The sequence below is a fragment of the Conger conger genome, chromosome 6 (assembly GCF_963514075.1).
Source record: "Conger conger chromosome 6, fConCon1.1, whole genome shotgun sequence".
NCBI lineage: Eukaryota > Metazoa > Chordata > Actinopteri > Anguilliformes > Congridae > Conger > Conger conger.
In genome coordinates, this window is record NC_083765.1 from 1046873 (window position 1) to 1065812 (window position 18940).

General features: G+C 45.9%; 1 protein-coding gene across 1 annotated transcript; it reads right to left on the reverse strand.

Moving 5' to 3' along the window:
• Nucleotides 1-2122: 2122 nt before the first annotated feature.
• On the reverse strand, nucleotides 2123-18723 carry LOC133131752 (3-ketoacyl-CoA thiolase, mitochondrial-like). The gene is made up of 10 exons (XM_061247195.1): nucleotides 18586-18723; nucleotides 17748-17914; nucleotides 17211-17339; nucleotides 15534-15650; nucleotides 15170-15317; nucleotides 13918-14093; nucleotides 13357-13486; nucleotides 7641-7711; nucleotides 6460-6614; nucleotides 2123-2616 (listed from the first exon to the last, which is right to left on the reverse strand). Exons 1-10 carry the CDS (start codon nucleotides 18599-18601, stop codon nucleotides 2532-2534), a joined length of 1194 nt encoding a protein of 397 aa, XP_061103179.1. The 5' UTR covers nucleotides 18602-18723; the 3' UTR covers nucleotides 2123-2531.
• Between the last annotated feature and the right edge of the window lie 217 nt (nucleotides 18724-18940).

Consider the following 18940-nt stretch of genomic DNA (forward strand, 5'->3'; position numbering starts at 1 on the left):
TGAAACGACAACAGTCATTTCACAGAGGAATACTGCCAACATGGTCATGCGACACGGTCATTAAGACTCTTCTCTGCACTCTACCCCTGCCCACTGATTCTACCCCTGCCCACTGATTTGAAAATACGAACACACGCTGAGAGAATAGGCGACAGGGCGCAGGGCGACATGGCTCAGGCAGTAAGAGCAGTCGTCTCATTGGCTCTGGCAGTAAGAGCAGTCGTCTCATTGGCTCAGGCAGTAAGAGCAGTCGTCTCATTGGCTCAGGCAGTAAGAGCAGTCATCTGGCAGTCGGAGGGTTGCTGGTTCGATCCCCCGCCCGGGCTGTGTCGAATTGTCCCTGAGCAAGACACCTAACCCCCAAATGCTCCTGACGAGCTGGTCGGTGCCTTGCATGGCAGCCGTCGGTGTGTGAGTGTGTGTATGAATGGGTGAATGAGAAGCATCAATTGTACAGCGCTTTGGATAAAGGCGCTATATAAATGCCTGCCATTTACCAATAGGTGCCCTGGTGGCGCACGGCTAAGGCATCGGACCTTGATGCCGGCATCAGGTCCATGTGGTTGCGCGCCGAGGTCCGTTCCGAGGGTGGGGGGGGGATCGCGGCATAGAACAGCACCCTGATCGCCTCAGAACCACGGACCGAAGCTCCGAAGCTCAAGACGATGCAGCTTGAAGAAAGCGTGTCGTTCTCTTTCTGGCTTCCGGGGGATGCGGTCCTAGCGATGTTTCCTCAACTAATATGGGCGATTGAACTAAACATGGTACAATTTGCGACTAAAATGGGAAAAAATAAGAAACAAATGTTAATAAATATTTTTGTCAAGCATAATTTTTTCACGGTTACATTGCCGTTTTTAGCCTATGTTGTTAGTGGTTAAATGGCTGTGCTTTGCCTAACAGATTAAACTCACACCAGCTCTACTTCCCGGTGTCCTTACACCCATACAGCTGCCAGTCAGGTAGCATTTTCAGATCTGATCACATTTCAAAGGCATAATAATAATATATTTGATGTGATAATAATTGTGTGTATCACCCCAGGCACACATGCACGACGTGAGTGTGAGAGTGCGTGTGTGTGTGTGTGTGTGTGTGTGTCTGTGAGAGTGTGTGTGTGTGTGTGTGTGTGTGTGTGTGTGTGTGTGTGTGTGTGTGTGTGTATCTGTGAGAGTGTGTGCGTGAGTGCATTTGAGAGTGTGTGTTAGGTAAGACATTGTAGCTCACTGCACTATTATGCATTGGTCAATGACACATTTTTTGTAGTTTTGGTTCTGTACTTTGAAAGGATACAATGACAATGAGGTTGAAGTACAGACTGTCATCTTTAATCTGAGGGTATTTACATGTGAATTTCTCCATTTTGCTCAGGTTTTACAGTCAATTCCTCTAATTTGATTGTAAACCCAAGCAGTTTTACAGATGCTACAATATGGCAAACTGAAGATTTGCTTGCGTTTTTATTTTTTTACAGAGGGGGGCTGTTGTTCTTGACTCTGTCAGATATTTTATATCCCAGCACACAACACAGGAGCATCTGACTGGGGTTCCATTCTGCCCTACCAAAATGAAAGACCTAATCACTTTTGAATTGCATTTAGTGTTTAATTGCATTTAATTGCATTTAGCCACAAAATAAAGACTCACGCTTTTTCAGAATTTGATGCTAAGCATGTCATTTCGGAACCTGAGGGCTGTGTTTGGAATGATGTCCACTTCTAATTCACTTTCCTTTGTAGCCCACACAAGACAAACTGCTGCTTGGTTTAAATTGCTTTTTCAGTAACTCTAACATGGTTCTCCAGAGAAAAGTGCTAAATCCACCAGTAGATGGCAATATATATTTGTTGCTTTTAGGACGCAGACCTCATTTAATGCCTCAACCGGATAATACCAACTTTATATCATAATATTTGTTTCTTCTGTTCTTTATGACAATTAAAATGTGATTTTAAATACACAAGGTCAGCTTTAAGTCAGCAGTCTGGCAAAAATCTAAAGGCTGAATGTCAGGGTTTATTTGTTCATGAATGGTGGGGTAATAATTCCTAATTGGAACACTCACAGAGAAACACACCATTAGATTTTTTTCCATTTATGCTTTATTAACAAATGACCCCATTTAACAACCAAACAATGAATAACACCCAGCCAGTGGAGTGGTCTCACAGTGTGTGGGCTTGTGTGACCTATACTTGGGTAGTCTCTGGAACGAGAAAATATGGATGGCAAAAGAAAAGCAGGATGGGAAATCATACACTAAACAAAGAAATACTGTAAAGCACATGAATGCACTCCCTGTATTAGCCCTTTCAGAGTATTTAAGGCAACAGCAGACGTTAGACACATTCCGTTTCCTTACCTAAACCTGTAAAAAACAAAACAACAAAAGAAAAAGAACCTACGGCTTGCTACAGCCGGGGTTGGTTGTCAATCACACGGATCAGCTGTCTGTCAGGTTTTAGTGTCTGTGAGAGGCCGGACAGCCCCCTCAGTGCCGCAGGGTGGGGAACGCGGGTAGGATGGTCTCATCAGTGTGCGTTCTCCAGGACGATGGCGATGCCCTGACCTCCCCCGATGCAGGCCGACCCCACGGCATATTTCCCGCCTCGGCGTCTGAGAAGAAGAGGAGACCAATGAGACAAGCAGACTGGGTCAAAAACACTCAACACCACAGGGACACAACAACACTGTTACAACACACCACCACTGTCACACAACACTGTTACACACCACCACTGTTACACACCACTGTCACACAACACTGTTACACAACACCACTGTTACACACCACTGTTACACAACACCACTGTTACACACCACTGTCACACAACACCACTGTCACACACCACTGTCACACAACACCACTGTCACACACCACTGTTACACAACACCACTGTTACACACCACTGTCACACAACACCACTGTCACACACCACTGTCACACAACACCACTGTCACACACCACTGTCACACAACACCACTGTCACACAACACTGTTACACAACACCACTGTTACACACCACTGTCACACAACACCACTGTCACACACCACTGTCACACAACACCACTGTCACACAACACTGTTACACAACACCACTGTTACACACCACTGTCACACAACACTGTTACACAACACCACTGTTACACACCACTGTCACACAACACCACTGTCACACACCACTGTCACACAACACCACTGTCACACAACACTGTTACACAACACCACTGTCACACACCACTGTCACACAACACTGTTACACAACACCACTGTCACACAACACTGTTACACAACACCACTGTCACACAACACTGTCACACACCACTGTCACACAACACTGTTACACAACACCACTGTCACACACCACTGTCACACAACACTGTTACACAACACCACTGTTACACACCACTGTTACACAACACCACTGTCACACAACACTGTTACACAACACCACTGTCACACAACACTGTCACACACCACTGTCACACAACACTGTTACACAACACCACTGTCACACAACACTGTTACACAACACCACTGTCACACAACACTGTTACACAACACCACTGTCACACAACACTGTTACACAACACCACTGTCACACAACACTGTTACACAACACCACTGTCACACACCACTGTCACACAACACTGTCACACAACAACACTGTCACACACCACTGTTACACAACACTGTCACACACCACTGTTACACACCACTGTCACACAACACTGTTACACAACACCACTGTTACACAACACTGTTACACAACACTGTTACACGACACCACTGTCACACAACACTGTCACACAACACCACTGTTACACACCACTGTTACATACCACCACTGTTACACACCACCACTGTTACACAACACTGTCACACAACACCACTGTTACACGACACCACTGTCACAACAACACTGTCACACAACACCACTGTCACACACCACTGTTACACAACACCACTGTCACACAACACTGTTACACAACACTGTCACACAACACTGTTACACAACACTGTCACACAACACTGTTACACAACACCACTGTCACACAACACTGTCACACAACACCACTGTTACACACCACTGTCACACAACACTGTTACACAACAACACTGTTACACAAAAACACTGTTACACAACAACACTGTTACACAACACCACTGTTACACAACACCACTGTCACACACCACTGTCACACAACACTGTTACACAACACCACTGTTACACAACACCACTGTCACACAACATCACTGTTACACAACACCACTGTTACACAACACTGTTACACACCACTGTCACACAACACTGTCACACAACACTGTTACACAACACCACTGTTACACACCACTGTCACACAACACCACTGTCACACAACACTGTTACACAACACCACTGTCACACAACACCACTGTCACACAACACCACAGTTACACACCACCACTGTCACACAACACTGTTACACAACACCACTGTTACACACCACTGTCACACAACACTGTTACACAACAACACTGATACACAACACCACTGTTACACACCACTGGCACACAACACTGTCACACAACACTTTTACACAACACCACTGTTACACACCACTGTCACACAACACCACTGTCACACAACACTGTTACACAACAACACTGTTACACAACACCACTGTCACACAACACCACAGTTACACACCACCACTGTCACACAACACTGTTACACAACACCACTGTTACACACCACTGTCACACAACACTGTTACACAACAACACTGATACACAACACCACTGTTACACACCACTGTCACACAACACCACTGTCACACAACACTGTCACACAACACCACTGTTACACACCACTGTCACACAACACCACTGTCACACAACACCACTGTCACACAACACTGTCACACAACACTGTTACACAACACCACTGTTACACACCACTGTCACACAACACTGTTACACAACAACACTGTTACACACCACTGTTACACACCACTGTTACACAACACTGTTACACAACAACACTGATACACAACAACACTGTTACACAACAACACTGTCACACAACACCACTGTCACACAACACTGTTACACAACACCACTGTTACACACCACTGTTACACACCACTGTTACACAACACCAGCTGATTTGATACTGCTTGTGAGCGATTTGTAGGTGCTTTAAATAGGTGTCTTCAGAGCGACGCCAGCGTCTCTCCGTCCCAGTTTGCTATGTTGTTATGTTTCACCCCATCCCAGTGTGCTCTCTCCCCCGAAGACACCCCCTGCGACGTGGGCCTCCACGGCGTCGGAACCCCTCCAACCTCAGCTACCCCCCGCTCACCCCCTGTAAGGACTTTGCTGTCACAGGGGGACTATGGAACTGCCAGTCTGCCACTCGGAAGGCTGACTTCATCCCTGCGTATGCCTCCCTCCAGTCCCTACAATTCCTTGCCCTAACTGAGACCTGGATCACACCTGAAAACACCGCCACTCCCGCTGCCCTCTCATCCTCCTTCTCCTTCTCGCACACTCCCCGGCCTTCCGGTCTTTTAATTTCCCCCTCGTGGAAATTCTCTGTTCTCCCCCTCTCTGACCTGTCCATATCCACTTTTGAATTCCATTCTGTTGCAGTATCCTACCCTACTAACCTTTTTATTGCAGTTATCTATCGCCCTCCAGGGCCCCTGGGAAGCTTCCTTGATGAGCTAGACACCCTTCTCAGCTCCTTCCCTGAGGATGACACCCCGCTGATTCTCCTTGGAGACTTCAACATCCACCTTGAAGCCTCCCAGGCTGCTGCCTTCCTACCGCTACTCCACTCCTTCGGCCTCTCCCTGCAACACTCTCCTCCAACCCACAAGGCGGGCAATGTCCTAGACCTTGTCTTTGTGAGGAACTGCTCATGCTCTGATTTCACGGTTACCCCTCTGCATACATCTGATCACCACTTCATCTCATTCTCCCTCCCTCTTCCTCCCCATCCTCCTCCCCCTCCTCCCACCTACCCTTCCTCAGCCCGCCGTAACCTCCGCTCCCTCTCACCCTCTTCCTTTGCCACCACTGTCACCGCCTCACTCCCCTCTCTCGAATCCTTCTGGATAAGAGCGTCTGCCAAATGCCAATAATGTAATGTAATGTAAAACACCACTGTCACTGTGTGATATAGCCTCGGCTAGTCCAGTTACTCTGTGAATGTCCAGTGCAGTGCTTAAGTATTTGGACAGTGACTCTGTACTCCAAAAATGGCTGTAATTCCTACATGGTTCACAAAATATGGATGTAAAAACCCTGAAATTAAAGCTGAAAGCTCTGCACTTTAACCACATAGTGATTTATTTCAACTGTTTGCTGGATTAGAGTGAAAACAACAAAAAATGTGTCACTGTCCAAATACTTACAAACAGCACTGTATCTCACATATGCGTTTGAAACAGTGTTTGAGTAGAGGGGGTTACCCGAGTTCGTGTGCCAGGTGGGCAGTGATGCGCACTCCAGACGCCCCCAGGGGGTGTCCCAGGGAGATGGCACCCCCGTTCACGTTGCTCTTTGCGGGGTCCAATCCCAGTGCCTTGGCAACGGACAGGTACTGCGCAGCAAAGGACTCGTTCACCTGGGGAAGGGCACAGGCAGGTCATTCATATCAAATCAACATTATTCACCACATACATTTACGTCTTAGGAACGTACTGTGGTGTATTGGTCAGAACATGACAATTATCAACAAAAACATTCAGCAGTCATAACAATGACAAAATCAGATGTTAAAACAGTAGAAATAACATTCAGTAGTTAGAATATAAAATGTGCCAACAATTATAATAGAACCAAGGTCACCCTACTGCAATGGAATCCAACTGCTTTAATTGATCAATTACGAGGTGAAAAGAAAGAAAACCAACAACTCTACAGAATCAATTGAAATCATCAGTATTTCCTCTAAATACCAAAAGGAAACTAAAATTATGTTTCAGTAGTATAATGTTACAGCCAAAATTATGATCGCATGAAAAACTTTTGGGGAAAATAGAAATTAGTAAAGTTTGTAAGGGAAATTTTCTTAATTGATTCTTAATTGACAATGTGTGTTAACATCAAGACAATCACGTGGTTAAAAATAACCTTTTATTTTTAACCCTTATTACTATTAAACCACTTTCTGAATTAAGTGCTTACTGGGAGTCTTTCTCTGTCTCTCTCCCAGCAGACAGACAGCCTTTGACCTTAATGTCTCTGCTTCTCAGCTAGCACATTCCGGTCTTACAGCAAGGTCAACAAGGGTATTCAGAAGACAAAATACTGATACTTAGTGACCAGCTTCATGTCTTTCTGTTTTGGTAAAGCCCCCCTTTATGGAAAAGTGTGAGTCTGATTCAAAAGCCTTTCTCACTTTCTGTCATTTCTTTGCAAATAAATATGAAAGTTAAACTCAAGTATAGCTATCGTTGTTTTTACTGGGATCTGTTTCATCAGACAATGCTCACCTGTGAAATGTTAAAAAAATGTTATTTTTCCCTAACAAGTTAAAAGCAGATTTCCTGTATTTCTAACAGTGACTTTACTCAGGTCTGTTCAGCCGTGTCAGTGACTGGCAGGTGGACAGACGAATGAAACGGAGATGCAGTAAAAGCCCGCCCACCTCCATCAGGTCCATGTCCTTCAGAGACAGTCCTGCCTTCTTCAGGGCTCCAGTGATGGCTGGAACAGGTCCTGGGGACAGGAGGCGCTTTACGCTTTTTTATCCAAAGAGACCCCCCCCCCCCGGAGCAACGGCTGCACTGATCGTATGCACTGTTAGATTTCGGCATTTTCATTCGGTGTCGATTTGAGGTCTAGGTGCCGACAACCATTTGCCTTTGGCCTAACCAGGAAACCTGTCAATAGACATTATCATATCTAAAGGAGTGTTTTGTCACAGAGGATGAAGCACTTCCTTTCAGATAGTTTCCATTTGTTCAGATACTGCATATAAACTGTGTCATTCCCAGTAAGGATTGTGTAACTGTGTGTAACACACAATCACCGTGATTAGCCTTAGACCGTAATGGCACTTATGTATAGATATCGTTACTTGTATAGGTATTGTTGTTTTTATTGGCTGTTGTATTGTTGTATTCTAGCTGCCAACTGTGGTATGCTAGTTTGAAAGTTGATTGTACTCTTCAAGGGTTCTGAATTCTTTATTCTGTTTCAAGGTATAACCAAAAAGCGACAAGAAAAGCCCACCCCCTGTTTCATTCCGGCTGTCTATGGCATCAATTGAACCCCTCAATGGAAATTCATTTAATACACGGAATGTAATTGCATCCACAATCCCAGCCACATACACACGGTTTTGTGAGAGCTGTTCAGAATTGACCAGTGGAGAAATTTCGCCGCCTGTTGAAGATCGCAACTCTCTCTCTTTCCACACAGCCACACACAATAGGTGCTCTTTGCTACGGCAGAGTCTCTGACCTCCTTTAAGCGCAGACTGAAGACCCATCTCTTCTGGCTACACCTTTCCCTCCCCAACTCACCACCATGATTAGCCTTAGACTGTAATGGCACTTATGTATAGATTGTATAGATATTGTTACTTGTATAGGTATTGTTATTTTTGTATTCTAGCTGCAATTGTGGTATGCTAGTTTGACAGTTGATTGTACTCTTAAAGGGTTCTGATTTTCTGCATGTTTACACTAGGACTCAGAACTGTACTGTCCTCTCAGGTCCACTTTGCACTTGTTCTTGTGTTTGATTTGCACTTTGTTGTACGTCGCTCTGGATAAGAGCGTCTGCTAAATGCCACGTAATGTAATGTAATGTAAGATTGGAGAAAGCTCAGGAGAACGTACACACTACCTGGATTGTGTGAGATTGGTGAAAGCTCAGGAGAACGTACACATTACCTGGAACCACAAATAAAGAGCTGAACTTGTCTTACACCCTCAAATTTCGAGTAACAACTCTTTCTTTCCTGAATGCGATTCAAAGTACCAGCAGCGAACAGTTATAATTAAGAAGAAGAAACAAGAAGTTCTTCAGTGCCAACACTGGGCTTGAACTACCAACCTTCCAGGTTCCAATTCCACTTTAGCCACCATGCTATATGTCCCATACAAGAACCAATGCCGAGTTTGTATTTAAGTGAACCAGCTGCGGAATCACAGACATTCCTGACTGGAGTTTGTGCTTACCCCATGAGTGTAATCTACAGGCAGAATCTTCTCAGGAAATTGGTTCTGTATGGATAGCCACCTAACACCTCAACCCTACTCAATGATCAAGGGGGGTTAGGATCAAAGCCCAGCACTACCAGGGAGGAAGCCAGGGTGGTAAATGGGTGTGACACAGGAGTTTACTATATGCTTTGGTGACAATGGCCACTTGGTTTCATTCCTCATCACATGCATAGGTTATAATGTCTGTTTGTCTGCCTTGTCACCCAATCAGGGACAGGAACCTGCATTGTGGGGTATAAAGCTTGCACCCACACAACACTTCTTTGTAACTGTCAAACAGTATACATGCTGAGAGGCCTCCCACGCCCCCCTTGCCCCACCAAAAAACCCAAAGAACATTGCCTAATTACAGGCACACTGGAGCATGACCATAAGTACTTGCCAATAGGCAATTGCTCATAATAATGATAAACCAACTCATAATAATAAAATGTATCAGTTGCATTAGGCTACCAGCAGGTAACTAACTGCTGTTTTTATCGCTGCAGTACAGTAACAATACAATTTTGATCACTCAATTAATGTTCTTCAAGAAACCATGGGCTGAACAGAAACTAGACGTAGCAATAACCGGTCCCTACAAAGCACGGAAGGCAGAGAGGCCTTCTTGACCTCTCTGCGGCGTTCGACACGTTCGACACGGCGTTCGACACTCCATCCTCTTAGCCTCCCTGGCATCTACAGGGATCTGTGGCACAGCCTTAGAGTGGATCCAATCTTATCTCTCTGGCCGGTCCTCCCAGGTGTCCTGGGCTGGAAGAGTGTCAACCCCTCGCCCGCTTGTTACAGGAGTCCCCCAGGGCTCAGTCCTCTGACCCCTCCCTCTTCTCCATCTACACGAGATCCCTTGGCCCCGTTATCTCTGCTCATGGCATCTCCTATAATTGTTATGCCGATGACACCCAACTCTTTCCCTCCTTCCCCCCATCAGACACACAGGTCTCTACCCATATCTCCGCCTGCCTGAGAGACATCCAGAGCTGGATGGGCAACCACCATCTAAAGCTCAACCCAGGTAAGACGGAGGTGATCTTCATCCCTGCTTTAACCTCTCCCTTCTCTGATTTCTCCATCTCACTAGGGGATACCACAGTGACCTCATCCCCTAGTGCAAGAAACCTTGGAGTGGTGATGGACAACAGGCTATCCGTCTCCAAGGACATCGCTACGGTGACCCGGGCGTGCAGGTTCTTCCTGTACAACATCCGGAGAATCCGACCCTCTCACCACCTACTCCACTCAGCTCCTTGTTCAAGCAATGGTCCTGTCCCGCCTGGACTATTGCAATTCTCTGCTGTCTGGCCTTCCAGCATCTGCCATCATGTTCCCAGACATTCACATGTCACCCCCCTGCACAGCAACCTCCACTGGCTGCCTGTTATGGCTCGCATCAAATTTAAAACTTTGTTGCTCGCATACCAGGCAGTTAAAGGATCAGCCCCTGTATACATTCAATCCCTTATCAAGACCTATACACTAACAAGACCCCTCCGTTCTGCCACTTCGTGCCATCTGGCGCCCCTCGCCACACCTGCACTTCATGCTCACGACTGCTGTCTGTCCTGGTCCCACGGTGGTGGAATGACCTCCCGGTGGATGTCAGAAAGGCAGAGTATCTGACCTCCTTCAAGCGCAGACTGAAGACCCATCTCTTCAGGCTACACCTTTCCCTCCCCAACTTACAATCACCGTGATTAGCCTTAGACCGTAATGGCACTTATGTATAGATATCGTTACTTGTATAGGTATTGTTGCTTTTATTGGCTGTTGTATTGTTGTATTCTAGCTGCCAACTGTGGTATGCTAGTTTGAAAGTTGATTGTACTCTTCAAGGGTTCTGAATTTCTGTATATTTACACTAGGAGTCGGAACTGTACTGTCCTCTCAGGTCCACTTTGCACTTGTTCTTGTGTTTGATTTGCACTTTGTTGTACGTCGCTCTGGATAAGAGCGTCTGCTAAATGCCACGTAATGTAACGTAATGTAACTGCCCTGCCTTGCTTTTAACCGATATGCTCCATACTGTAATTAAGGCACGCAGGGCACAGACCAAGACGAATAACATCTTGTCTCTCTATCACAGCAGAGGTGTGGTGGTGTCTGAAGAGGCGGAGGTCCGGGAGGTGGCCAGGGAGTTCTACGAGGGCCTTTACAGCGAGAGGCCCTCGATCTCCTCGATCTCGCCCTTGATTACAGCCTCGATCAAGAGAAGGCATTTGACCGGGTGAGTCATGTGTGCTTGGAGAGAGTGCTAGAGAAAATGAACATTCCTGGCCCCCTCCTGTGCTGGACAAAAATCTGTCTGACAGACATAACGGGCAGAGTGGTTGTCAATCGGCAGCCCTCTGCCCCGTTCGATGTCAAGTCAGGCGTCAGGCAGGGGTGCCCTCTAGCATCTCTCCTGTACGTCATCTACCTGGAACCGTTCCTCCAGGCCATCAGGGCCAATCCAGGGGTGGTGGGCTATCCACTACCTGGAGCCGGGGGGGAACAGCTAAAAGTGATGGCGTACATGGACGACAATGCCATCGTCGCCACAGATAGTCGTTCTATCGCTTGTGCCACCAAGGTGTTGGACGACTTCTGTGTGGCCACTGGCGCCCCTGGTCAATAGGGACAAGAGTGAAATGTTTCTGTCTCCACATTGGAGTGAGGAGCTGACCGTTTCCTTCCCTGTGCATAGGAATACCATCAAGCTCCTGGGGGTGACCTTCCAGGCTGATGGAGGAGGGAGAACCAGCTGGGAGGGAGCCCACCGCCACGTCCAAAATAAAATCAGGAGCTGGAGTGCACGGCCCTTGACCATGGCGTGTAAGATCCTTGTCCTGAAGGCAATTGTCCTACCCATTCTGCTCTATTTGAGGAGGGTGTTTCCCCCAGACGAAGCCACCGGGAAGCTAATCACCCAGATGGCTTTCCGCTTTGTCTGGGGGAGCACCATGGAAAAATTGAAATGCGTCACCCTCCTCAAGGAGGAGCGGAATGGGGGGCGGGGGGGTCCCAGACCCTGCACCATCATTATGGTGCAGGGTCTGGCCACCCTTGTCCAGAACGTAGGGAAGGTGGGTAAGGCCCCTGGTACCTTTGCCAGGTACTATGCCACCCCCTTCCTCAGAGCAATGAGCTTGGGTGTGCTGGACCCCCCCTACCTCTACCGAGCCCTGAAGGACTTTGCCTACAGGACGGGTCTGCCCAGGGCTGGCTTAACCTCGTGGAGCTACAAAATGATCATGGCTTATTTAAGATCTGGCCAAATTGTCAGACCTGGACCCGCGAGTCATCTGGGCAAATGTGACATAAGTGTCTGACCAACAAACAAAGACATTGCATGGATGACAGCCCATAGGTGTCTCCCCACAATAACTTTTATATACCGCCGGCAGTTAGCCCTGACTCATATAGTCCACCCCCCAAGAGGGGCAAGAGGTCCTCAACACCTGCTCAACCCAAGCAAGATGGACCCCCTTTTTTTATATATATATATATATATATATATATATATATATATATATATATATATATATATATATATATATATCCTTGCCCGCTTTGGGTTTTCTTAAAACTCACTTTGTTGTTTTCCTTTTGTTTTGATATGATTTTTCTAAAGATTTGTCTCTCATTTGTTTAATCATTTGTTTGCACATCTTTGTTTGAAGTTAGGTTTCATTTAATTTAGATTTGTTGTCTAGTTTTGAAATTAAGTGCTTGTTTTTGTTAAAATTATTATTTTGTGTTATTGAGTGTGTTTTAAAAATGAAAAAAGATTTTAAATTGTAAAAGAATTTATAAAAACCAATAAAACCATTTAAAACCATACTGTAATTAAGACTATTTCGCTGTATTAAAAAATTGTTATTAACCTGAATTTTGGACTACAAGTTTTACTTCACAAAGGACCAAATTTGTACAGTTTGCTACATTTTGCAACACAACTGGCTGAGAGAGAGATGTTTCATGGGTGTGTTGTGGGGGCAGGAACTCTTGAGCTGGGTTGGTACTTCAAATATTTAAAGTGAGTAACTGGCCCCAGGATAAAGGTTTAAAAACATTCCCTGGGCAACAAGCTGGTGCTGTACCCGCGGTCTGGTCTCTGCTTTTGGAAGGTACTTTAGGGTGCGGTGCACTTACCAATCCCCATGATACTGGGCTCACAACCAGCCACGTGATAGGCCACGATCCTGGCCAATGGGGTGAGCTTATGCTGCTTCACTGCATCCTCACTGGCTATCACCACGGCTGCAGCCCCGTCGGACAAACCCTGCAGGCCCACAGTTAAACAGACAGGCGCTCTATTCCCTCCTACCACACATTTACATTTACGTAAATATTTATTATTTACGTAAAAAATTTTTTAATTATTTAGCAGAAGCTTCTAGCCCAAATCCACGGATCCGGCATCAAATCCGTGAATGGCAAAACACTTGCATGTTGTGTAGTCATGAACATAAAGCATAGTCACAGAGCACAGATTTTTTTTTTCAGGAGGAAAGACCAAGGTTCATTTTCAGTCCTGAAATATGGGGAGGGATTCGGCCGTTCTTAAAGTGGTAGGCAGGTCATTCCACCACTGAGCAACTAGCTCTGTCACACCTGTTCCCTGTTCTGGTTCCTCAGTGGTGGAACGACCACAAGAATGAGTCACAGGCTCAAGTTAATATTCTCTGGATTCCCCCCCTTCTCATCTCTCACCGAGGCGTTGGCAGCCGTCACCGTTCCCCCCTTCTTAAAGACAGGGGGCAGCTTGGCCATCTGCTCCAGTGTGGTCTGGGGGCGTGGGTGTTCGTCCTGAGTCATGGGAACCTTGCCCTTCTTTGTCTTCACGTCTATGGGTGCTATCTCCGCCGCAAAATGGCCGCCCTCATGCGCTGTGATTGGGCAGCAGTTGTGTGATGTCATGTTATCCTTTTAGTTTATATCCCTAGTTTCGTCAGTTCACAACATTGCAGTAGTCAGGGGTAAATGAAGCACTGAAGTAAGCTGATTTGAATTTGAATTGTGGAAATGCTGTCAGTGTTACATCTGGAGTTGGAGTGTAGTGATTCTTCCCAATTAATCAGGAGGTAGTGATTTTTCTGACCCTAAATGACATCAGAGGGAGAGGCCCTGAGATTGTCATAAGAACACACACACACACTTGCCTGGGGCCTGTTCCACAAAGCAGGATTACGGAGTTAGTGGATAACTGCCAAAATCTGGAACATGGACTGAAATAAAAGAGCTGTTCCAGGTTTTGGCAGTTATCCGCTAACTCCGTAATCCTGCTTTGTGGAACAGGCCCCAGGCAAGTGTGTGTGTGTGTTCTTATGACAATCTCAGGGCCTCTCCCTCTGATGTATCCAGCTACGTCTGTAATGCTGCTCTGCAGAACAGGTACCAGAAGCTGTCACTCTCTGAAAAGAGGAGAGAGTGATCAGCAATAAAGCCAAATACCTGCTCTGAAAAAATCTGGGGAAGAAATCAGGCAAAACTCCCACAATAACACAGTGAGTGCATGGTTTCCTGATGGAAGTACACTGTACAGCCCCACTAAAGTACAGGAACACAGAGGTAATCTGGCCTGCCCTGAACAACAGCTTCTGAACTGAATTACTCCAGCATCTCTTCTTGCCAAGATGAGTGCATAAGTCATAAAAAACAACAAACTCATTATCTTTTACATAGTGCTGTAAATCCACAAGTTCGGATAAAAACGGGTGATAAAAAAAATCCTGTGCAATCAAAGGAAAAGTGTATTTTACCCGTCATTATTCAAAGCATTTGAGTAATCTGAAGCAATAGCTGTTTTAAGTGAACATGCTGCTCTACAATTCTAAATCATGTATAACAACATTTGTTAAGACACAGTAGTTCTTATGGATACATTACATACTCAAACATAAATCCATGCAGCCCTATGATTGGGAGTTGGACTCCAGAGCGCCCCCTAGCCTCGGACACTGACCTGCCTTCCAGCGCTGGTGGGACTGGTGTGCGTACGTGTCACACTGCTCGCGGCTCAGCTCATACTGCACTGCCAAATTCTCCGCCGTGATGCCCATGGACATCTTCACATGCAAGTCTGTGAGACATGCCCACAGCTGGTCCTCCAGCTGTTACACACACAAACACACACACACACACAAACGCACACACACACACATGCACACACTCCATATGAACCACATATACCACATCAAAACTTTTTTTGACAGCATGTAGCTGTACTGAAGTAGAGCCATAGCTAGACTAAAAGCTGGTCTATGATAGCCTTACGTAAAGGTCAAAGGGCAGGTGTGTGGAACACCAGAGCCATTCAAAACGCACACCTTTAGCTCCGCTCCGAACTTGCTACCGAAGCGAATGTTTCGCAAGAAGTAGGGCGAATGACTCATGCTCTCCGCCCCCCCACACAGAACCACCTCCGACTCCTTCAGACAGATCTCCTGCAAGCACAGAGAGAAGAGAAGGGGTCAACCTGGGGCCATGTGAACAGCCAGCTAGAAATTATTTAGTTTGCGTGAATGTTTTTGTCAGTTTTTGTAACCGGTTACCATCCCATTTTTTAAACGGTTAACCAATTAAACAATACTGCTTATGACCGCTAGGGGTCATATTTTTTTGTATTTTTTTATTTTTTTATTACTGAGAAATATAATTGCATTTTCAAACTTTATTTTGGGCCATCTCAATAGTTAAATGTCAACATTGTAAGTCCGATAATGGTAAGTCAGCCTAATTGCCAAATTAAATATTGACTGTGACAGTGTGCAGTGTGCAGCGTGCAGCGTGCAGCGTGCAGTGTGCAGTGTAACCTCACACAGAAATCCCTGTAGTTTACGTCCGCTGGTCGATTTTGTGTTATTTTTTTAATGCATCGCTTAAAATTATAAAAACGTTCGGTGCCACCGGCTGAGCGCCACTGTGTTGGAGTTCCACCCGGGGAACGAGAGGGTCGCCTCTCTGCGACTACGTGTCGCTGGGGGGAAAGCTCTGATTTGTGCTTATGCACCAAACAGCAGTTCAGAGTATCCAGCCTTGTCGGAGTCACTGGGCAGCATCCAGGAAAGGGTGCCGCCCGGAGACTCCATAGTTCTGCTGGGCGACTTCAACGCTCATGTGGGCAACGACACAGAAACCTGGAAGGGGGTGATTGGGAGGAATGGTCTGCCCAATCTTAACCTGAGCGGTGTCTTGTTATTGGACTTCTGTGTTGGTCATGGATTGTCGATAATAAACACCATGTTTGAGCATAGGGTACCATAAATCCTCAAACTGTGGCCGGGGTCTTTTATTTACTTAGGCTGCACAAAGCACAGGCCTTTATTTGGGGCAGGCTTGTATTTGAGGCAGGCCTTTATTTCTTATTAGGCTTCTGTTGTAGAATCTTATTCTTAGAAATAAAGTAAAAGGCTACACTTAAAGTGGGCCAACACTGTTCAACACTTCCTGTAACCGTTCAGAAACACAACTTGAGTAGCTAAACCATTAATGAAAGCCAAAACAGATGCGTCTTCATAAAATACCAACTTGCCAGACACGCCTTCATGAAAAATTCAATTCCATGTGGTGTTTGCATTCTTAACCCTCTGAAATGGCTGTCGATTGCTTGTGGACAGTGTATTGTAATATTTAGTGCAACATTTGTCCAATGATGTATTGCAACAGCTACAGAAATTATTTGATAACTCCAATACTGTAGCATTCAATTCCCTATGGTGTTTGCATTTTCAACCCCCTGAAAAAGCCAGATTGCTTGCTCAAACTACTGAAGCTTGTCGATTGGCAGTTTAAAATAGTTTAGAAGTGCAATAATACGCCTGGTGATGAAGGTGCATTTCTTTTAAACTGAGCTTCCAATTTCACCTTCAGAAAAAAAAATAACGGTTATCGGTTATCAATTTTTTGTAACCATCAGTTCCCCCACTCCCCGAGCAGGGTTCTAGCGTACCCGTCTGCCAGTACTGTGGAACCCTGTGGAACCCCTGAGCCGGGTGCTCGCGTACCTGAGCTCCGGTGATGACAGTCTGGAACCCAGTGCCACCCAGGCGGTTGACGGTGAGGGCGGGGACAGGGAGGGGTACACCACACCTGAGACCAACATGCCGCGCAATATAGGGGACATCTTCAGAGCTCTGGAACACAGGCACAGAGAGAGAGTCAGGTAAGGGGGGTATGTACTAAAACTGAATCAGCTAGAACTGACTTTAAAACCCCCAAGCAAAGATGAGCAGTGATCAGAGCATGGGACTGGTGAACGAGAACACACCTTTATAGATGGAGGGTAAATGGTTGGCATTTATATAGCGCTTTTATCCAAAGCACTATACAATTGATGCCTCTCATTCACCCATTCACACACACACTCCAACTGGCTGCCATGCAAGGCAGCGACCAACTCACCGGGAGCAATTGGGGATTTTGCCCAGGGACACTACGACACAGCCAGGGGAGGGGACAAAGCCAGCAACCTCCCGACAGCCAGATGACGCTCTTCTGTCTGTCGCTGCTCATCTGTCTGACCACCTCCCCGGTTCACTCACCATAATGAGGGCGCCCATGACGATGCTGTTGACCAGCTCCGGTGCCACGTTACCTGCTGCCAGAGCAGCCCGCGCCGCATGCTCAGCCAGGTCTGTGGCGCTGTGGTCCTTCAGCACTCCGCCATAGGTCCCGAACGGCGTGCGCTTGCCAGCCACGATAAACACACCTACAACGGCCACAAAAACAGGGCATGTGTCAGCATGAAGAATGGTGTGTTTACATCAAGAGGTGATGGGTGTAGCCCATATACATTACATTACATTACATTACATTACATTATTGGCATTTGGCAGATGCTCTTATCCAGAGCGACATACAGTTGATTAGACTAAGCAGGAGACAGTCCTCCCCTGGAGCAATGCAGGGTTAAGGGCCTTGCTCAATGGCCCAATGGCTGTGCGGATCTTATTGTGGCTATACTGGGGATTGAACCACTGACCTTGCGTGTCCCAGTCATTTACCTTAACCACTACGCTACAGGCCGCCCTGATATATACTCTCAGAAATAAAGGTGAGTACAAAAAGTGCCAAAAATATTATAAAACTGAACAACTGATCGTAGCAACTTTTAAAAAATTTGACTATAGCTACATCACTACCATTTGGAACTGTTATTAATAAAAACATGTCCACCAAGATTAGAGGTATATCTACACTACATTCCTTAATGTATAATTAAAAAAAAGAATTTAGTTATATAATTAGCTAACTTAGCATAAAATGTCTTCCTAGTAGTTATACTATACCTGACATTATCCAGCTAGCTTCTAACTCATTGTTTAAAAATGCTAATAACTACCAGTCTGTAAGTTCACACACCAAAGTTTATTTTCTTACCTCTGATAAGAGACATGGTGATGCTGGTTCCACTTCACAGTACTGCCAAAAGTCCGTGTCTGCACTGCTCCAGCACTATGGAGATATTTTGTGTAAAATAATGATCCAGTCAGCAGGAGTGGACACGCACACAAAAACGCTCGCTCAACCACCGAGGAGGAAAGTTCAGCCGAGTTTGCATAGAAAATGAACGATCGGTTACTTGCGAGTCTTTAAATGAGCACAAAATGTAGTCAAATATTGATTATCTAAATAACAGAAAGCTGATGTGTGGCTTACTGCACAGGTTTAAAACCTATTTTAACCCTGAACTTTTATGTCATTGCCAAACCAAGATGACCCCTTAACTGCTTGG